At 46.6% G+C, this 22443-nt stretch overlaps 1 protein-coding gene across 3 annotated transcripts in view; it reads left to right on the top strand.

Moving 5' to 3' along the window:
* The window catches only part of KDM4A (lysine demethylase 4A), a 38719-nt gene extending 24225 nt beyond the window's left edge, over positions 1-14494 (top strand). For all 3 annotated transcript variants that reach the window (XM_084637146.1, XM_084637145.1, XM_084637144.1), the window contains 9 exons: positions 1502-1706; positions 2011-2087; positions 3000-3055; positions 4252-4360; positions 6051-6239; positions 7030-7200; positions 8355-8474; positions 9897-9989; positions 10856-14494. In XM_084637146.1, the coding sequence (XP_084493272.1) occupies positions 1502-1706; positions 2011-2087; positions 3000-3055; positions 4252-4360; positions 6051-6239; positions 7030-7200; positions 8355-8474; positions 9897-9989; positions 10856-10996 (1161 nt within the window). In that variant the 3' untranslated portion in view covers positions 10997-14494. The remainder of the gene's footprint in view (positions 1-1501; positions 1707-2010; positions 2088-2999; positions 3056-4251; positions 4361-6050; positions 6240-7029; positions 7201-8354; positions 8475-9896; positions 9990-10855) is intronic.
* Positions 14495-22443: the final 7949 nt, after the last annotated feature.

Raw genomic sequence — 22443 nt, 5'->3', positions numbered from 1 at the left:
GGTGTGGAAGAGTCAACGTGGCTTTTGTAAAGGGAAATCGTGCCTCACCAATCTATTAGAATTCTTTAAGGGGGTCATCAAACGTGGGCAAGAGTGATCCACTGGATATAGTGTACTTAGACTTTCAGAAAGCCTTTGACAAGGTCCCTCACCAAAGGCTCTTAAGCGAAGCAAGTGGTCATGGGATAAGAGGGAAGGTCCTCTCATGGGTCGGTAACTGGTTAAAAGATAGGAAACAAAGAGTAGGAATAAATGGTTGGTTTTCAGAATGGAGAGAGATATATTCATATATGATCTGGAAAAAGGAGTCAAGAGTGAGGTGGCAAAATTTGCAGATAATACAAAACTACTCAAGATAGGTAATTCCAAAGCAGACTGAAGAGTTACAAAAGGATCTCACAAAACTGGGTGACTGGGCAACAAAATGGCAAATGAAATTCAGTATTGAAAAATGCAAAGTAATGCACATTGGAAAACAACATCCCAACTATGCATACAAACTGATGGTGTCTTAAAATCAAGAAAGTTCTTGGAGTCGTGGATATTTCTCTGAACACATCTGCTCAATGTGTAGCAGCAGTCAAAGTTAACAATGTTAGGAACTATCAGGGAAAGGATAGATAAGACAGAAAAAATCATAATGCCACTATATAAATCCATGACCTGCTCACATCTTGAATACTGTGTGCAAATCTGGTCACCCCATCTCAAAAAAGATGTATGGGAAAAGTACAGGGAAGGGCAACTAAAATACTTAGGCGTACGGAACAGCTTCCATATGAGGAGAGATTAAAAAGACTGGGACTTTTCAGCTTGAAAAAGAGACGACTAATTGGCGGGTATGGTAGCAGTCTATAAAATCTTGTCTGGTGGGGAGAAAGTGAATAAGGAAATGTCATTTACTCCTTCTCATAACACAAGAACATGGGGCCACAAATGAGATTAACAGGCAGCAGGTTTAAAACAAACAAAAGGAAGTACTACTTCACACAAGGCACAGTCGACCTGTGGAACTCTTTGCCGGGGATGTTGTGAAGGCCAAGACACTAACAGAGTTCAAAACAGAACTAGATAAGTTCATGGAGGATAGGTCCATCAGTGGCTATTAGCCAAGATGATCAGGGATCCAACACTATGTTCTGAGTGTCCCTAGCTTCTGTTCGCCAGAAACTGGGCTTGGACGACAGGGGATGGATCACTTGATTTCCTGTTCATTCCCTCTGAAGCACCTGGCATTGGCTTCTGTTGGAAGACAGGATACTGGATGGACCATTGGTCTGACCCAGTATGACCGTTCTTATGGCTTGTACTTCTCTTTAAAGATGGGATCATGTTCTGAATGACGCAGGAAGTAAAGTTTATCTGGTCATTAGCTTGCTGTTGTGTAGTAGTTATCCTTGCCTGATGAAGCTGGTGGTAAGAATAATAATGTGAGAGGGAAATCTGAGGTTTTCAATATTCCCAGTAAAATTTACCTATGCTCCCCACCTCACTTTCATAGGTAGAATGTGGAGGCCATGGTCAGAGCTCTGGAGTTGCTCCAAGTACTGCCACCAGGAAGGTACGAACCAAACCTCTGATTCCTGAGATGTGCTTCACTGCAACTGGCTGCAGCACTGACCTCAATCTGTCAACCCCTTACCTGGAGGAAGATGGAACTAGTGTCCTGATCACCTGCAAAAACTGCAGTGTCTGTGTTCATGCTAGTGAGTACAGCCAGACCCCACTCCTAGGCACTAACTTGCCCTGCAGTCTGATCTTGTACATTGTAACAATTCCACCTACCAACCCCTGTTAGCTGTAATAAAGAACTGAGTCCGTTCCTCAGTTGGATCATGGAGATGGCCTTGTGAATGGTGGGGCAAGGGTGGTGTACGAGCAAACCTGAGGTGTATGGAACCCTCACGTGGGGATTGTGAAGTGGAGCCAAGGGCTGTAATTTTCATATTCCCTCTTTGACCTCCAAGGTGAGAGATCTGTAAGATTAGGCCAGTGCTGTTTCCATTATAGGTTGTTATGGTGTGTCCCCTGACAAGGCCACTGAAGACTGGATGTGCTCCAGGTGTACAGCCAATGCTTTAGAAGAGGTAAGAAAATTGCTTGTACAAGCCTCACTTCACTTTCTCTTTAAGGACTCAGGAGGATCCTATTAGTCGGGTATCCAAGCTGTGGGGAGCCCATGGGAGGGCAGGGGGAAAGGTGAGATGAAGGCTAGTTACAGAGCTCTTCCTGAAACCTTGCGTTATGCCATGTCTGCTCCCCTTTTGTGGTAAGGCTGTAATTTAGAGAACACCTCCAGAGTGTAATTCTCTTCCATTTGGCCTTTTGATTTAATGTCTTCTGGCTTAAAGAACCAGCTGCCCAGTGCAGTGATTCGGGCTGTTGTGGCGGTCAGAAATGGAGAAGGGAAGTTCTGCAGGAATGTGGTGGTCTCTCCTTGTATATGACGCCTTCTGCTCTACAAAATGCAGCTAACTTGTTGCTTAGCTGTGGCTGCAGTGGGAGAGGATACTGAAATCTAACTCATTGAGGAGGAAGGTGGCTCAGAGTAGAGGGGTTCTTTCAGAAAGTGTCATGGGCTCTCCACCAATAGAGTGGACCGCTACATCTCTTCCAGGGGCCAGCCCCTTGAATTGCATCCACCAGCTGGTTTGTTCCCAGCTTCAGCTATGCTGAGTTGGGAAAGGATTTTGTTTCTCTGGTCTGAGCTCACAACATTGGCTCTCAGTATTTTTCCCACCCATCTTCAGAGTAGCTCTCCTTAGTTTACTCCACCTCTGAGTATCTAGAGAACTATGAGGTGGGTCCATTTCTCAAAAGCAGAAGCCAGTTGATAACTCTTAATTAGGCTGTCCTCTGCAAAGTAATTGTATCTGTGGGGCTAATTGGCAACAAAGAGCTATTCCTCTAAATATGTGTTGTCACAGTGAGGCTCTCTGGCACAAGCTTACTGCTTCATTGACAGATAACATGGTTCCTCATTTTCTTCTTTGTGGCAGGACTGCTGCTTGTGTTCATTACGAGGAGGCGCACTGCAGAGAGCCAATGACGACAAGTGAGTATTCCAGCTTTTTCATTCTCTGTGGAGCAGCTTTTCTTGTAAGGTTGTTAAAAGTGCATTGCTTAGTGTGAGTGTGCTGCAGGGATGATGTCATGTCCAAGGGCATCTGCCAGATGGATTGACAGGATGGATGCAGAGGGTTGTAAACATATATATAACATAGTTCAGGATGTGACCACATGGTGCCTTATGCACCAGGACTTGGGTGAGTGGTGCAGTATCACAGAAACCCACAGCCAGTCACTGACTTCCCAGGGAGTTCCCCATCCCAAGGTGGTGATAGCTATTAACTGCGAAGTTTCTTATTAAGTAAAATTGTCTTTGGTTCCCAGAGCCACCTCGGGGGCCAGGAACTCTGAATACCAGGGTACAGAGAGATCATGCCCCCTACAGCAACCAAAGGCTCCACATACCTCATCTCTGCCAGTAGACTGTCTAAATTTACACTGCTATTGTCTTCAGCTTGGGGCTTGGCTGGAGGCGTCTGCATCACAGGACAGCCACAAAGCTTCCTTTACTTTTCCCAAACAACACTTCACTGACTTGGGGAGGTGGGGCCCTCCTGCAGTGCAGCATGTTCTGGCTCAAGGCTGACTTGGGCAGCTGCAGCATGTGCGACTGTTAATGGACAAGGACACAGATTAACTTGGCTGGTATGTCTAAAGTTCTCGGATGCAAAATACATTGGTATTTAGTATCCAAACCTTAACTTGCAATGCCAAGGCGTAAACTATGGGAACTTGGCCTGAAGACTCTGGGAGTGGCCTTTGACCTCTAGGTCACTGTTTCAAAACCAGGTCAGTAGTGACTGTAAATAGTTATTATCTGACAGGTCTGTGGCCTGAGTGAAATAAGCTTGTAGGGCACATGTGCCTGCAGCATAAATACCAGCAGCACAAGTCTCACTCAATCGCTCCCTTGTTCACTTCAGTGGAAAGGCCAAGAACTAAATGGAATGAAGTCTAGTTTTGCTCCTAGATGTCTCCTTTATCAGGGCTAGTGTGAGGGAGGCTTGCACTACTTGAGTTCCAGTCTGCTGTATGGTTCAACAAAGGACTTCATTCTTAGGGCTGGAGGGATTGCCAATCTGCTACGCTTCGTTAGCACTAAACTGACTTAAATTCTCAACTGTCTTTTTCTTCCGTGTGTACTGATTTTTTTTTTTTTTTTCTCATCTCCAATTCTGGCAGGTGGGTCCATGTGATGTGTGCTGTAGCTGTACTGGAGGCAAAATTTGTGAATATTGCAGAGCGCAGTCCAGTGGATGTTGGCAAAATCCCTCTGCAGCGCTTCAGACTGGTAAGACATCTGGGATTCACTGTTAGGCTTATTGGTTTCATTGAAGTCCTATCTGTGGGGTCTTCTAGTCTCCTCCTGAAGGAGACAACTTCCCTCTATTAAATAGAGGTCTGAGAAAATCTGAACTCTGATGGTTGGGAGGTGGTTTGTTAAATAAATCCAGTTAGAGTACTCCCTACTCTCTGAAACCTAGCTTTGTTCTTAGGTATTAACACAGAGCATGATAATTACTTGAAGTTAGAATTAACAAAGGGGTCAGTATGGAGTCTTGTTATAGTTTAGCTAGTGATTTGAATTGCATAATACAGTAATACGTTGGTATCTTATGCAGGAATCTCTAGGCACTTTAAATAAAATAAAAGCTGGGTCTGTTTAGCTTGTCTACAAACTCAGTTTAAAGAATGTTAGACTCCCCCTTCCTCCTCTTCTATCTAAAGGAGTGAGTTTCCCGCAATCCAGAAGGAGAGAACTGAGCTTTGTATGGTTATATCGCATCATACCTTGCTATTAACTACCCAAGCCTGCAATCCAGTGCAGCACTAGCAGAAGAAATGGGGTGGGATTTGACCAGTGGACTTGGAGCCTCTGGAAAAGCAGCATAATAGAGGGGAGACCACTGCCAAGAGCATTCTCAGTCATTGAAGAGTCTGAGATGACAGCGATGAGCCTATTCTGCACGAGTCCTTGCTAACTGGCCTGAGTCCTGGGCGACTTTATCATTTTTAGTGTTCTCTCTTTAAGGATTTCTACAGTCTAGCCACTCCATGAGTCTCAGACTGATGGAAGTAGGAGAAGGTGCAAATACTTAATGCGTAGTCCTTATATATTTTCATCAGCTGATCTCAAAGTGCTTCACAATCATTTAATTTATTCTCAAAACCCCTGTACCTAAAAATATGACAATGGACTGAACCACTTCGTTGTTTAAAAAAAACCTTCAGTATTTCGGGGCAAACAAGGTGAGAACTATTAAATAAAAAGCTGTATGTTGACTTTAGCTGTAAGATATGGGACTTCCTGGCTGGCACGACTAATTTTTAGAAATACTTACATTTTAGAGCCTTTTCCTCCATTTGCTCAATCCTGCTCTACAGATATAAACCAGTGTTTGTGACATCCATCAGTTACGCCAAATCTGCTGGCCCAAATCTAGCTTTCTGCCTTTAGGGTAAGGGTATGGAATCTGCATCTGTACAAATTCTACTCAGTTCTCCTCCCTTCTGAAGTTCTGTCTCTGGTTCTGTGAAACCCTTTGGGTATAATGTTACTCTAGGCCTCTGGCCTGTTTCTGTCCTTGTATAACTACAGGCAGGAGTTGCAGTGGGCCATTGACTTTTGTCATTGCTGAAATGTGGTAGAATGACTCGTGTCCAGGTCACCTTCCCTTGCGGACATTTCAGTTCACATGTTTTGCTGTTAAGCTTGTTGGATTGGTATATTATGAACACTTAACTTTTTTTGCCTGTGTCCCTGTTTGTAACTCCTGAGATTCCTGCCCGGTTATGAAATAAAACAAGTGCCCTTCTCTCTCTAGACTATGATAAAGCATGGTGCCTTTCTGGGATAAAGAGTAGTTGCAATAATGTAGTAATGAAAAAAGGTATTTCTAGTAACACCTGGGGAGCCTGTCAGTCTTCTGTACTTGGGGAAAGCCAGTGCTGAGCAGTAATCTGTAGCTTCCTGTCTGCAGAAATGCATCTTCTGTAAGAAGCGGAGGAAGAGAATTGCAGGTTGCTGTGTGCAGTGCTCTCATGGTCGCTGTCCTACGTCCTTTCATGTCAGCTGTGCTCAAGCAGCTGGAGTCATGATGCAGCCTGATGACTGGCCATTCGTTGTCTTCATTACCTGCTTTAGGCATAAGATTCCATCCCAGGCAGAGGTGAGTATTTGGGACACAACTAGGATTTGTTCTGGAATAGGCCAGAGTATCAAGGGAAACTGGAAAAGCTTTTGGCTGTGCTAGAGAGATAAGGTGGATGAGTTTACTGTCTTTGACAGATTCATACCAATAAAAGAATTCCCTGTGCATTTTGGCCAGCATAGTCTAATGACCTTGGCTCCCATCCCATGCCAAGAGCTGAGCCCTGATGTTAGTCCTGCTGCTGACTGCATATGACCTTCAGCCAGTCACTTTTCCCTACTTTCTATAAAGTGACTGAGAACCACCTCCCCCCTGGAGCTGTTGTGAGAAGGAATAGCTAACGTGTGTGAAGTAAGTGATACTAATGTGCAGAGTTAGTACTGGGATCCCAGTGGAATGTCCTGTTCTGTTGACCAACCAGTGGATAATGTTCCCATGTAGCCCTTCTGCCAAATGAACTGCAGTATTCTGCTCGAGATGGGCCTGTAGAGGGCTTGCTGCAAAGTCCTCAAACTGTCTTGAGGAACCTACTCTAAAGACGGAGCGCTTGTAAGTCCCTAGGTGGCCTGAGCTATGCACTGCACTGTCTTGGTCGCTGCCGCTGACTGGTTTGGTTTTTAAGCATTTAAAGCACTCTGGGGGAAAACTCTTTTAAAGATTGACTTCAGATCACTGGTGGATCCTACGTTCAATTAAGAACTCTTGGCAGCAATGTAGTTCTCTCTCTTCTTATCTGCCAAGGCCCATGTTCAGTACCAGTATACTGACCTTCATTTTAGCTGTCTAACAAGAGCTCTTCTCCTCTCAGCGAGCTAAAGCTGCTCTTCAAGATCTCTCAGCTGGGCAAATGGTAATCAGCAAGCACAAGAATGGTCGTTTCTATCAGTGCGAAGTGGTCAGTCTTACAAAGGAAACCTTCTATGAAGTCAACTTTGATGATGGCTCCTTCAGCGACAACCTCTATCCAGAGGACATTGTGGTATGTTGTGAAATAAGGGAGCTACTCCACTAGAGGGCATGTGGTACAAGGAAACTGCATCACCATTGTGGGAGCAAATGTGTCTGTCTGCTAACATCTCTAGGAGGTTAATGACAGCTCATAAGGAGGGAAGTACTCTCATCTGAGCAAAGAATTTCTTACAGCTTTTTAGATTTTTTTTCCCCGCTTAAAAACCTGTTATTGTCTAATTTAATGCTTTGGTTGCAAAGTGCCTGTATTGATCTTCTTTCAGACTTATGAACAGTTGTATTCATTAAAAAGAACAGGAGTACTTGTGGCACCTTAGAGACTAACAAATTTATTAGAGCATTAGCTTTTGTGGGCTACAGCCAACTTCATCGGATGCATAGAATGGAACATATAGTAAGAAGAAATATATATACATACAGATAAGTTGGAAGTTGCCATACAAACTGTGAGAGGCTAATTAGTTAAGATGAGCTATTATCAGCAGGAGAAAAAAACTTTTGTAGTGATAATCAAGATGGCCCATTTAGACTGACAAGAAGGTGTGAGGGTACTTAACATGGGGAAATAGATTCAATATTGTCATGACCCAGCCACTCCAGTCTCTATTCAAACCCCAAAAAAGAACAGGAGTACTTGTGGCACCTTAGAAACTAACAAATTTATTAGAGCATAAGCTTCATTGGGTGCATTCAAACCCAAGTTAATGGTATCTAGTTTGCATATTAATTCAAGCCATGTGGCTAATACGCAGGGCTGGGTGGTGGGGTGGTGAAGGGCAAATGACAAGGCAATTCATTTGCACAGTTGTCACTGAGGGTGCAGATTGTGTTCAGGGTCTCTGTAATGAGCTGAGCCAGGAGAAGGAAAGGATCCAAGAAGCTTGACTTTGAAATTGCAGACCATTTGAAATAGCTGGGAGCAGGAAACACCCTGTGTTTGTGAACTAATGGTTTAGTTGTGGAACCCTGTGGCTCAATTTCCCTGTCTCTAGGTGGTAATATGCACCTATCTCAAGGGCTGTTCGTAAGGTGCTTTGGTACTCTGATGGAAAGCCCTTTAAAAATTGGATGGATCTCTGGGCCTGCTGAATCTTTATGCAAATATAAAGAAGTTGTTACTGCTCACTTCTCCACATCTCCCAACTTTCTTTCTTGTCCCATCAGAGTCGAGACTGTCTTCAGCTGGGTCCTCCTGCTGAAGGAGAGGTCGTGCAAGTCAGATGGACAGATGGGCAAGTTTATGGAGCCAAATTTGTGGCATCACATGCCATCCAGATGTACCAGGTACCGAGCTCCTACTCCTTACCGCTGCCCTCCACCTCTCACTATTTAGATAAAATGCTCATCACAGTAGTATCTAGACATCTCCCCACTGTCTATTTTAGAAGACCTTTTGTAGAACTGTGGTACTACTGGCAAACCAAGTCCTAGGACCCTCTTTAACTCCTGCAATTAAATCCACTCCGGAAGGGTTGGGGGCGGTTATGGGGTTTGTTCCTGGTATATTGGAAGGAAAGCTGCATAGAGAAGAGATTATTATATTTTTATGGCAGTAAAAATCTAAGCCTTTAGTCTGGATGGAGCATAAATGCTGAATAACTGGGTGCTGAGGACCCTGCTCTAGCCTAGATGTCCTTGGTGACCCACCGTTTTATAGCCAGGTACAGATGTGTGGGCTATTCATCCCTTCCCTTCTGCACTAGAAATACAGATCCATGGGATATACAGAGAAGTGATTCCATGCAGCGGGTTGTAGGAAAAAGTGGCATCTAGTCAGTGTCTGTACCGTGAGCTAAGCCCTTCTGCCACCCCCCCTCAGCAGTGAGTCCTGCGAGTGCGACTGTTGAGCTTCCAGATGTCCTGGGGGTCATGCTGAGCCTGCACAATATGGGCAGGTTCAGACTCGGGTGTGAAAAGAGCCTCGTTTTCGGAGGTGGGGAGCACCAGCAGCGCCCACTGAAATCAGCAGCATTAGGGGTGGCTCATCACCTCTGAAACTCAGGCTGCTTCTATCTGGCTGCCTAGCTGTAGGCACCAATGTTCCCTCTAATTTTTAACAGGCCGTGTGCGCAAACTATTTCTTCCGTGCCACTGCCAAAGCGCCCAAAAAAAAAAAAAAGCCGGAGCGCACGCGATGTTTCGCGGGGTTTAAAATCCATGTGCATGCGTGCACAGCTTAGAACCGTGGTAGGCGCCCGTATTTGAAAATGGGCCCCAATATTTAAGCTCCTGTAACTGAATCTGGCTGAAGCAAAGTTTTATTTACAAAAAAAACCTTGAATTTTAGAGTACTCGTGTACACCTTGTCCTAGTCTCCCAACCCTGCTGCTCAGGTAATATCCAGAGTGGCATTGAAGCACCCAGTTTGCCTGATGAGTAAAAATCCCCAGTGAGGGGCTGGCTTATTGCAAAGTGTTGTGAGAATATTCCTAACAATGGTCATTCCCTTGACCCTAGGCAGATTGGGCCGTGCAACTTCCTGCTCCGCTCAGGATTGTTGCTTGTATAAAGTCTGTTCCCAGTACTAGATATAAAACTAGCTGCTGCTATCCCCCCCTCATTTACACATGACCCCATGCTGTGCCAGAAAGTACACGTATATTGGAAGCTCACTTAGAGAGCCGGGAACTGAACAGGGAGACTCTGTAGTAGTGTGGGGGTCTGGCTCTTGTGACTTCGGGCAGTACAGTATGATTTGTGTGTTAGGTGGAATTTGAAGATGGATCCCAGCTGATGGCGAAGAGAGATGATGTGTACACTCTTGATGAGGAGCTTCCAAAGAGAGTCAAATCAAGGCTGGTAAGTAGTGGGGGTGTGCATACGTACTAAATGTCCACTGCATAACTGTGATGTCCATGTGGCTCCCCCTGAGAGTAGCCTGCCTTCATGGGAGCAAACCCATTGAAGTGCACAGCAAGGGCACTGCAAGGTGAGACTTGCTCTGGGAGTTTGTTTGCATTCCTTGGCTGATCTCTCTCTTTCTGTAGATACATTACTTCAGCTCACCTCTAGCTGAGGTCTGTAGCCCTTCATTGCTTGCTAACTGACAATTTATGGGACTTAAATAGTGAAATCCTGCCTCTCTGAAATAGTGAGGTACACCAGGAAGTGCCTTGGTGTCCTTGGCCTGTATCGCTCCAGTAGGCCTCACATAGTAAGGCATTAGCTCCACGACCATTCACAACCCAGGTGCATTGCTGACCTGAGAGACAGGTCCTGTGCACCCATCTGACCTAGCTCAGTTGCAACACTTGTTAATAAGCATGCAGTGTGTCTGAGTCCAGGAAGGATAGGGTGGGACGTTCATGCTGAGTGGGTGTTTAAATCTGCCTGTCTCAGTAGAGCAGAGCATGCTGCAGACATCCCGGGTGTTTAGTTTGATCTTTGAACTGACTCCTTTAAGTCTCCTTCACGCTTGGCATTGAGCTAGAATCCTTTGGCCCTCAGTGTTGTTTGCCCATTAATAATTTCAGTGGGTCTAGTGACTGCAGGTTTGTTAAGCTGTTTCTCTCTCCATGCAGCAGTGTCACTTGGGTTTGTACATAACAGTCCCCGCGCCCCATGCCCCAAGTGATTTCTCTGCCATGTGGGACCGCTTGTAGGTGAGGGGTAATGAGTTAATCTGAATGGCGCTGTGGGTGTCTAACCCTGCTTTACTCTTGCAGTCAGTAGCTTCAGATATGCGCTTCACAGAAATCTTCACAGAGAAGGAGGTCAAACAAGAGCGGAAGAGACAAAGAGTGATCAACTCACGCTATCGGGAGGATTACATTGAACCTGCACTGTACCGGGCCATCATGGAGTAAGCACTGCCTATGGTAGAGAAGGAGAGATGCCAGCCTCCCAATGGATTCTAACACTCCAGTGCAACAGAGGCCAAACTTGGACATTTCAAATCCATGGGTTTTTTTTAAAAAAGGAAGCTATGATACTGTACCCTGCAGTAGCTGAAAGGAGATGGTTGGATGGTGGAACCGTTCAGCGTTGCAACAGTGGGTGGATGCCTGCCTGCAGGCTCCTCACCTGAAGTTGTCTCCACCAAACAAAGATCCAGCAAGCCAGCTTGGGAGTTCTGCCTTCCGCAGCTTATCTCCTCAAACAGTCTTTTTGTTTCTTCTTGTCTGAGCCAAAATTGACAGGTGGCAAACTCTTCTGGGGACTTCACCCAGGAATCTTGGCAGCTGCAGGAGGATACAAAGTGTGTTGTTTTTGTTGAATAATGTTCCTGATTCTGGGAGTCTCTCCCCAATGGCCACGCCTGCACCGAGCAGGCAGTATTACTGGTGCTTGACATTGAACCTCTTTTTATATTTATACCTGTGTGTTTTGTCTGGAGCAGCTTCAGTTTCTTCTTTCTCAGCATCTCCCCTCTGAGGGTGGAGCCTCAGGCTGTGCAGAGCCAAGTGGATTGGAGGCGTTTGTGTGAAGAGATGAAATGTGAAAATCAAATCCTATTGGATGAGCTATTTAACTCTCTATTTAGTTTTTTGTTCTGATTTTGATATTTTGAGACTTACTCGTGTTTAACTGTAATGGTCTGTGCCTACGTATAAATAGGAATCTGTCTGGAGCCTCCTGCAGTGCAGCCCTCTAACAAGAATGTTCATTCAGCCCCCAAAGAGTACTTGAGTGTACACTTCACTAAGGCAATAAAGTCCAAAGGGTCCTCCCTGGAGAGCCAGACACCACAGTATTGGAGATGACAGGGCAGCAGTATTTGTAGCAATCCAGCAGCTTGTCTGTGGCCATGCTGCCACAGGCTCTTACCTAGGATAATTAGATCTGAGCATAGGACCCAGTTACAAGATGCACTGAACTGTACTTGTTAATGAATGGTGGTGTAGTGCCACTCAGAAGCTGAAGTACTGCCACGTTGTTCTGTCTGGCCACAGCTGGTAGAGCATCTGTTTTTAAATCCTGTGTAGAGCATTAATTGGCCACACTCTTAGTTGCATCGGAGAGACTTGACTATCCCAACAATGGAAAGCTGTCAGTTCAGGAGCCATGCATTGCGTGTATCCTGAAGATGTTCTGACATGCTCCTAGTAAAGCATTAACAAGTTAAAGCAGCAATTGTATAAGGATGTGGGGCTTTCCCACCCCCTGGGAAAGGGATTTTAGACTGTGGGCAGACTGGCTGCCTTCCAGCTGAATGGAGTGACTTGGGTAGTTTCCCTTTGAGAAAAACATCGTACAGATGTATTCAGTTATTTTCTTTTAATCCTCTTCACTGACACAGACCCATTGCTGTAGTAAAGGGACCTTGTATACACAAGACCCTGATTTATAGCAGTTTCCTCTTTGTTTAAAAAAACCCTATAAACCAAATTATTTTGAAATCTGGTGCATCAATTTGTGATTAGCAATAAAATGTAGTGTTGTGCAGTGACTTTTTATTACTTTGCTGATTAAGAGTCAAACAACAAGCTTTTTTGAAAAATGATCCTCTGTTTATACCAAAACTCGTATGGGATCAGGATGCTGATGTGACTAGTGACAGTACAAATTTCTAGTGCTCAGGCTTGCTCTTGTGTCCTTCTCTTACAATGTGTGGGAGAAGCCCCTGTCAATCAGCATTTGGACAGATTCTTGAAAGGGACAGAGCCTTCACTTCCCAGTAACTTAATTCATTGTGGTTGGTTTCAAATGATGATGAATCATTCTGGTGAGCATTGGAATTGCTAACATGTAGAACTGGGACATTGTGAAATTGTCACAGTATCTGCAAGCGTGCAGGGTTATGAAACGAGAATCTGTTAGAGCTGCAAGTAGACAACTCCCCTCCTTTCGTTAGCCACAAGAAATGGCATCAAAAGGAAACTGCCAGCATCTCTCTGAATCTGCCCTCTAGTCTTCTAATGTACCTGGGATTCACTTTAATTCCCTCTAGACTGAATGCTGTCCTGTTCATCACTGGAAAACCTATTCTCTATTCTGCTTCCCCACCCCCAAAATGGTACCAGTTTAACTGTCTGGATGATGTACAGGCTTCCTACCCAATCTGCTATATTACCTGCATGGACTGAGTTTCCATTCTAGGGGGTGATACTACATGTCTGGTATAAATACCTATCTACAAAGAAGGCTCCCACCCTAAAATGAAAATGTAGTGCAAGGCAGCTGGGCTTGTGCCCTGCAAGCGTTCCAGTTCAGTTACGACATGCTTTGTCACCTGCCGCTCCCAGGACTGAGTGACTTTCAGGAGAGTTTCCATGCTCGGTGTTAGTTCTGGTCAGGGAGCTCTGACTTGATGTGACCCAAAGTGTTCTCTGTAAACAGACTTCAGACTGAGGGTCTTGTCGGCTGTCTGCACTGTCTTGGAAACCACTGCCATCCTTGCTGAGTTTCCTGCATCATTGGTTAAAGGAAGATTGTCCCATTTCTCATAAACTACATTGTTAAATGTAGTTAAATAAACATATATAGATGTAAATCTCATTTCAGGGAGTCCATATAATTTTTTGACTCCAAGTAAAATCTTTAAATTTTTAGACCGATTCTGTAGGCACATCCATTAATGTGCTTAAAATATAAGGGGCAGAAAATTCCCTTCCTCTGGATTCCTTCCAATCTCAGGACAAGTGTCATTAGGATGTCAGTTGGGCAGGTGCTTTTGGAATATATTTAAAATAGGATGTTACTTCTAGAAAAGTCTTCAAAACACAAATGTTGATGCTAATCCACCCCGCAGGGAAGCTCTGGGTGAGAGCTATTCATTCGCTCCATTTGCTGTGGCATTGCAGATCATGGGCTGCCTCCCCTCATGCTAAGTCTGATTTTTGGTTCAGGGTGGAGTCTTCGCAAACTGTAGAATGGAACTGTCTGGATGTAATCCTGGGAAAGATTGGCAAATCAGTTTTCCTTTTCCGAACTAGGAAGCAAGTGTCCTGTTTTGCGAACTACTTATTGTAGATCCCTCTTTGTCTCCAGACTTCTAGGAGAACTCCTGATCCACAAGCAGGGCTTTCTGACAGGCAGGGAAAGTAGTTTCAATGGTTACACCCATTTTCTAAGATCATCCTTCCCAATTTCTGAATGAGACAGAGCTCCGATCTGGGGCTAAATGAGTTCTGTATTGGCATGATCAGGGATGCCTGGGATGAGAGGGGTCTCACCCTTCTCTGGCCACCCAGCCTGAGGCTTCCATATGTATCTACAGTTCCCATGCGCCACTTGGGCTCCTGTTGTCTGACCTGTCTACAGCTGTGCTTTGTTTTTTTTAATGCGAACATGGGGAGAAATAAGACTCCAGCAGCCTCTGTATTTTTAATTTGATCTAGTAATAAACATAATTAACTTCAAAACAGAGAATCTCTGGACTGATTTTAAATCTTTAACAATTTTACTTGGAAATCCTCACAAGGCTTTTAATTTGTCTAGTCTTACTACCTATTAACCTCCTCCTAATCGTCCATTACACCCTCTCCTTGCATGTCTGTCCAGTGGTCACATGAAAATTTGGGTACCTTCAGTAAGAATGGGTGGTGGTTGCTGCCATTCCGGGGTTCATTCAAACTGCACTATGATCAAAGAAGCTAAAGGTAGGGACGAAAGCTGTGTACCCTTAACAGTTCACCACTGTCTGGGGGTTTTTTTGTTTTTCCTGGAAGAATAATACAATGAGACGAGATTCATTCTGCCATTGTTGTAACCAGTTCAGAATCCAATATGCTGGTAAAATGCTTAGTTTTATTTAACATATGAGTAAGTTATTGTGGTCTCCAAAGCCTCTTTTCTTACCTGCCATCTCCACCCCTCAGCAAAAGGGAACCAGTCACTCAGCCCAAGCTGTTCAGCAGTCTCCTTCCTCGGGAGCAGTGTGCCTAAGCACCATGCTGGGCAGCCAGCAGGAAAGGCCCTCTGAATGCTGGAACAAACAACCCAGTTCTTTGAGTGATTGCCCATGTCTCTTCCACTGGAGATGCGTGCACACCTCATGCACAGTTGTTAGAGAACTCCCCCCGCGTGGTACCTGTTGGGGTGGCTCGAGTGCTCTGTCACTACATACCCCGATGTGCTAGTATGAGGGTGGAGGTGCCCCAACCCCCTCTTAGTTCCTTCTTAACAACAGTGACCGTTGTTGAAGTACTTCCAGTCTTGTGATCTCAAGCTAGTGGTCCTCGTTCAGTGTACAATCAGATTCTTTTTTCATTGTTAGATAGAGTGCATCTGTAGGTTTTAGTTTTTACATCCTATTTGGACCAAATTTAATTCTCAGGACTGGAGTCATGCCTTGATCTCCTGGGATCAAATCCTGTCAGTTGTGTGCCAGACCGATGTTGGTCAGTGACCTACACCCCAGCTGCCTAAAATGTTTGGAAGAGCCCACATCCAGGGCAAGTATCATGTTTGTAGACAGTTTAAGCAGGGGTGGGCAAACTTTGACCCGAGGGCCACATTGGGGTTGCAAAACTGTACGGAGGTCTGGGTAGGGAAGGCTCTGCCTCCCCAGACAGCCTGGCCCCTGCCCCCTATCTGACCCCTCCCAGTTCCTGCCCCCTTCAGAACTCCCCACCCATCCAAACTCCCCTGCTCCTTGTCATAGAATCATAGACTATCACCGTTGGAAGGGACCTCAGGAGGTCACCTAGTCCAACCCCCTGCTCAAAGCAGGACCAATCCCCAACTAAATCATCCCAGCCATGGCTTTGTCAGGCCTGACCTTGAAAACCTCAAAGGAAGGCGATTCCACCACCAGCCTAGGTAACCCATTCCAGTGTTTCACCACCCTCCTAGTGAAAAAGTTTTTCCTAATATCAACCTAAACCTCCCCCACTGCAACTTGAGACCATTACTCCTCATTCTGTCATCTGCTACCACTGAGAACAGTCTAGATCCATCCTCTTTGGAACCCCCTTTCAGGTAGTTGAAAGCAGCTATCAAATCCCCCCTCATTCTTCTCTTCCATAGACTAAACAATCCCAGTTCCCTCAGCCTCTCCTCATAAGTCGTGTTCCAGTCCCCTAATCATTTTTGTTGCCCTCTGCTGGACGCTTTCCAATTTTTCCACATCTTTGTAGTGTGGGGCCCAAAACTAGACACAGTACTCCAGATGAGGCCTCACCAATGTCGACTAGAGGGGAACGATCACCTTCCTCGATCTGCTGGCAATGCCCCTACTTATACATCCCAAAATGCAATTGGCCTTCTTGGCAACAAGGGCACACTGCTGACTCCTATCCAGCTTCTCGTGCACTGTAACCCCTAGGTCCTTTTCTGCAGAACTGCTGCCGAGCTATTTGGTCCCTAGTGTGTAGTGGTGCCTGGGATTCTTCCGTCCTAAGTGCAGGACTCTACACTTTTGGCCCAATCCTCTAATTTGTCTAGGTCCCTCTGTACCCTATCCCTACTCTCCAGCGTATGTACCTCTCCTCCCAGTTTAATGTCATCTGCAAACTTGCTGAGGGTGCAATCCACACCGTCCTCCAGATCATGAATGAAGATATTGAACAAAACCGGCCCGAGGACCGACCCTTGGGGCACTCCACTTGATACCGGCTGCCAACTAGACATGGAGCCATTGATCACTACCCGTTGAGCCTGACAATCTAGCCAGCTTTCTATCCACCTTATAGTCCATTCATCCAGCCCATACTTCTTTAACTTGCTGGCAAGAATACTGTGGAAGACTGTGTCAAAAGCTTTGCTAAAGTCAAGGAATAACACATCTACTGCTTTCCCCTCATTCACAGAGCCAGTTATCTCGTCATAGAAGGCAATTAGATTAGTCAGGTATGACTTGCCCTTGGTGAATCCATGCTGACTGTTCCTGATCACTTTCCTCTCCTCTAAGTGCTTCAGAATTGATTCCTTGAGGACCTGCTCCATGATTTTTCCAGGGACTGAGGTGAGGCTGACTGGCCTGTAGTTCCCAGGATCCTCCTCCTTCCCTTTTTTAAAGATGGGCACTACATTAGCCTTTTTCCAGTCGTCCGGGACTTCCCCCAATCGCCATGAGTTTTCAAAGATAATGGCCAATGGCTCTGCAATCACATCCGCCAATTCCTTTAGCACTCGGATGCAGCGCATCCGGCCCCATGGACTTGTGCTCGTCCAGCTTTTCTAAATAGTCCCGAACCACTTCTTTCTTCACAGAGGGCTGGTCACTTCCTCCCCATGCTATGCTGCCCAGTGCAGTAGTCTGGGAGCTGATCTTGTTCGTGAACACAGGCAAAAAAAGCATTGAGTACATTTAGCTTTTTCCACATCATCTGTCACTAGGTTGCCTCCCTCGTTCAGTAAGGGGCCCACCACTTTCCTTGACTTTCTTCTTCTTGCTAACATACCTGAAGAAACCCTCCTTGTTACTCTTAACATCTCTTGCTAGCTGCAACTTCAGGTGTGATTTGGCCTTCCTGATTTCACTCCTGCATGCCTGTGCAATATTTTTATACTCTTCCTTGGTCATTTGTCCAATCTTCCACTTCTTGTAAACTTCTTTTTTGTGTTTAAGATCAGCAAGGATTTCACTGTTAAGCCAAGCTGGTCGCCTGCCATATTTACTATTCTTTGCACACATCAGGATGGTTTGTCCCTGTAACCTCAATAAGGATTCTTTAAAATACAGCCAGCTCTCCTGGATTCCTTTCCCCCTCATGTTGGTCTCCCAGGGGATCCTGCCCATCAGTTCCCTGAGGGAGTCAAAGTCTGCTTTTCTGAAGTCCAGGGTCCGTATTCTGCTGCTCTCCTTTCTTCCCTGTGTCAGGATCCTGAACTCGACCATCTCATGGTCTCTGCCTCCCAGGTTCCCATCCACTTTAGCTTCCCCTACTAATTCTTCCCTGTTTGTGAGCAGCAGGTCAAGAAGAGCTCTGCCCCTAGTTGGTTCCTCCAGCACTTGCACCAGGAAATTGTCCCCTACCCTTTCCAAAAACTTCCTGGATTGTCTGTGCACCGCTGTATTGCTCTCCCAGCAGATATCAGGGTGATAGTTTGTCCACCTCTGGTTTAAGCCTTGCTCTAAAAAAGATGGAGCAAGGAGACTTGTATCTCCTTGCTCTCCATCAGCACTGTTGGGCTCAGAGTGGGCTCCAAGCAAGGCACCATGAGTACAGAGTATGCCTCCTGAGACATCTCTGGCACTGTGTCCTGGCGTCCCCGGGCGATGCTCTGGAACTGCTCCCTACGAAGCCAGTCAGGACTCTGGGGAAGTCTCCTCTCTGTGAGCAGCCTGTCTACAGGACACACAGCTCACCCAGCTTCCACCTTCCTGGGTCTGACCTCGGAGCATTCAGCCTCCTCTGCCCCTCCGTGCGCTTCCCACAGCGAGTCTGCCCAGGCAGGCTCCTGGGGAAGCCAGAGGGTCCTGCCCCCCAATGCCGCAGTCAGACATGACTCTCAGCCAGCCAGTAAAACAGAAGGTTTATTAGGCGACAGGAACATGGTCTAACACAGAGCTTGTCAGTGCAGAGAACAGGACCCCTCAGCCGGGTCCATTTTGGGGGGCAGTGAGCCAGACAACCACGTCTGCCCTTCACTCCATGTCCCCAGCCAGCCCCAAACTGAAACTCCCTCCAGCCCCTCCTCCTCTGGGCTTTGTCCCTTTCCTGGGCCAGGAGGGCACCGGATTCCTTTGTTCTCCAACCCTTTAGCTCTCACCTTGCAGGAGGGAAGGGCCCAGGCCGTCAGTTGCCAGGAAATAGGGTGTTGGCCATTCTCTGTGTCCAGACCCCTGCACACACCTGCCCTCTAGGGCTCTGCAACGATCATACACTCTTATCCCGCCACCTAGATATATAAGAACTGCAGAGGGGAAACTGAGGCACCTCCACACTATTCAGAGGAAACATTAAGAACAGTTTTGTCACATCTCTCACCCTGTTGAGACCAAACTGAGCAGGGTCACTTTAGTCGATGGCCTGGGGAAGTTCGAAGCCATCAACATTCCCATGGATGCCCCAGCATCTCTCCCATTCCTTGGTGGGAGTTACACCAGGCCTTTCCAGTTTCACACCCTCCCTTAGGTCGGGGTGGTCCATAGCACTCGCATGCCGCATGTTGGAAGGTTTATGCGGCCTGTGCCCTTTTGCCACCCCAAAACCCCCAAGGGTCAAACTGGGATCAGGTCTTCTCCCAGCGCTTCAGTCTGGAGGGCTGCAATTCGGGCTCTCTTAGTTAAGAGCCCCCTCTTGACCTGGGCCACATACTGTTCACTTACAGAACTAGCATGGAGACATCCCTTTCTCAACAACCTTGTCTCCCCAACAAGCTGGCCAAACACAGCCACTTGGTTATAGGACTGTTTAACTTTCTTAACAGCTTTCACTTCATCTGAGACCTTCTCAAAGCTACCACACGGGATCTTTCAACAGGAGAGTCAGTGGATCCATTCACAACTGAAAATTTCTGGCTGTTAGGAACTGAAGCTTGTTGCTTAAATCACTTTCACATCCTTCAGCTGCAGTAAACTGCTTGCAAAGACTCCATGAGGATTCCTTTCCCTAGGGGCTTTTCTATGCAACAAATCACCCTTCACAGAAATTCTGCTCTTACCCTTTTTACCTAGGGCTTGCTCTAGAGAAACACTTTCCTGAGCAACAACAGACTTTCTGGGTCTCATTTACATCCAGAATTACCTCTGGCCCGTCTGGCGGATTCCTACACAATCCCCTTTCAGGCAAACTTACAGACTTCCTAGATAAAAGGTCAGAAGCATTCTCCTTCCCTTTGCCACACACAAGTTCAGGAATCTTTTCCTTCTTGTTATAGGCTTCCACACCCTCAGTAGGTAACACAATCACTTCATGCTCTCCTTGTGCCCTGGCTAGGATCTCACCCTGATTAGACACAGTTGCTACACCCTTTCCCAACAGCACACTAGCAACAGGCAAAATACAAGCACCAGGATTGTCCGGTCTCTGGGATTTTATATAGACACTAACTGGATGCGACCTAGTTACAGGGCCATTCTCCCGAGCAGACACAAACTTAGGACCCTTCCCCTCCTGGGCTTTAGCTGAATCCAGAACCAGCTCTGAGACAACTGCACGACCCTCAACCATCACAGGCTGAAAGGCCCCTTCTGTCTGCTCCACAGACGAAGAAGAACCAGACACACTTTCTCCTTTCCCAGACACACAGCTTGGGATCTCATTCCCCTGGTCCCAGCACACAGGGCTGGTCACAGACAACTGCTTGGAGACCGGGGTAGCTCCCTCCCTGGGCAAGTCAACACCCCTGGCAGACACAGGCACGTTTCCCTGGCAGCGTAGGAAGGGTTGCTGTTGGTACTGGCAACTGTGGTCCCCACGCCAGCTCTGCAAGAGCATGCAGTACCGAGGCCGGTTCCTGTACCGAGGAGGCCGGTACGTTCCAGGCGCAAGCCACCATTAACATCCCCAGTACCACCATCTCTGGGTTCAGCTAACCTATCTCCTGTCCACACTAGTTCTGCTCCACCAGGAGACTGATCCACTTCATTAGATGTGTAAAAGGATTTGTGCCTTGTAGCAGATGGGAAGCTTCTCCTCCATCTGAGCCGGGGGCGGGGGAGGGTCCATGGATGTCACAGCAGTTGGCACATCACAAAAGGCAATGGCCTGTGCAACCAGGGGGCCCCCCACCACCACACCAGTGGCCTTTCTGGGCCCTGTGGGGTGTCCCGTCCCCTGCAAGGACATCTTACCTGTCTGAGATGACTTCCTTAAAGGTGCACTGAGATCAGCACCACGCACCATGTTCTCTAACATCCAGTACCAGGACCTAGTCACTGGAAGTTGCTCAGACAGCTCAACCACGGCAAGAGGCAGACCAGCCATTACCTCAGCATCCTGGTGCATCTTCCTCCTCCTCACCGGACAAGGCTGTAGAATTGATGAATGATTCACCACCACCAGAGGATTACAAGACTCACCAAGAATTGCTTAAGAGGGTGGCCTCAGTTTTAGATGTTGAAGTGGAAGAGGTCTGTAGGAAATGCCAAGACCTAGTGGACATTTTAGCATTTGTAGGGCCCTACCGAGAGGCGCTTCGAAATAACAAAGAATTTCTGGAATCGGTTAAAACGCTGGTAAGCCCCTTCTTCCTTCTCACCCATGGCTAAATGGGCAGAGGGCATACTATGTCCCTTCTAAAGGCTTCGAACACTTCTACTCCCCCACCTCCAGGCTCTTTGTTGGTGATAGCAAATGAGTGGGGGAGGCATGGACACCAAGCATTGACACCAAAGAGTAACGAATCAGAGACTGGACTTGTTTGGCTATAAACTATTTGACAGGAGGCCTACAGCTAAGAATTGCTAACAAGCTCTCCTAAGTTGCTAAAACTTAGTACTCTGAGAAAACATTGTGAAGTTGAAAGGCTACCGGAGGACTTCAGGAAGGAATAAGCTTTCATGGTAGAGGAGGGCAAGCTGGTGGCAAGGACAGCTCTTCAGGATAGTTTGGCTGTGGCTGACTCAGCAGCTCGATCCATGGCATCCACCATATCTATGATGAGGTGTTTGTGGCTGCAATCTTCCAATCTCCTTCCTGAAGTACAGCAGACAGCCAGGACTTGCCATTTCAGGGACTGTCCTTTTCAGAAAAGACAGATGTCAGGCTGCATAGCCTGAAAGGTACCAGGGCAGTACTGAATTTGCTTGGAATTTACACATTGGTGACAGAGGAAGCAATTTTGGCCTTAGCAGGCTCACAAATATCGGAGCTTTATTTTTCTGTCCCAAGACCTGCAAAGAAGGGGCAGGAATTACATGAGGGGACCACTCATCTGCTACGACAGGTTCCTTTCACCCAGTGTCCCGGTCTAAAAACTTGCATTTTTGACAGGTTTGTCAAGGGCAGTATGCCCATACTTGCAGAACACCTTGTTCCTACCCGTATTTTTTGCCAACTGATTGTCCCACCTCCCCTGTGCTTGGATTTGCATCACATCAGATCCCTGGGTCCAAAGCATGGTGGATATGGGACATTCCCTTTCATTTGTTTCTATCCCCCATTCTCACCCTCTTCCTCACTCTCACAAGGCCATTCTTCAGCAGGAGATCCAGTCTCTCCTGGCAGGAGCCATAGAGGAAATTTCTCTATCTCGGGGGGGGGAAAAGGCTTTTATTCCTGCTATTTCCTTATTCCCAAATTTTGGGATGTATAAGTAGGGGCATTGCCAGCAGATTGAGGGATGTGATCGTTCCCCTCTATTCGACATTGATGAGGCCTCATCTGGAGTACTGTGTCCAGTTTTGGGCCCCACACTTCAAGAAGGATGTGGATAAATTGGAGAGAGTCCAGCGGAGGGCAACAAAAATTATTAGGGGACT

This window comes from Lepidochelys olivacea (assembly GCF_965140295.1).
Source record: "Lepidochelys olivacea isolate rLepOli2 genome assembly, chromosome: 8".
NCBI classification, from domain to species: domain Eukaryota; kingdom Metazoa; phylum Chordata; order Testudines; family Cheloniidae; genus Lepidochelys; species Lepidochelys olivacea.
The sequence above is the reverse complement of the archived record's forward strand: the minus strand, read 5'-3'. Positions and strand labels throughout refer to the sequence as shown.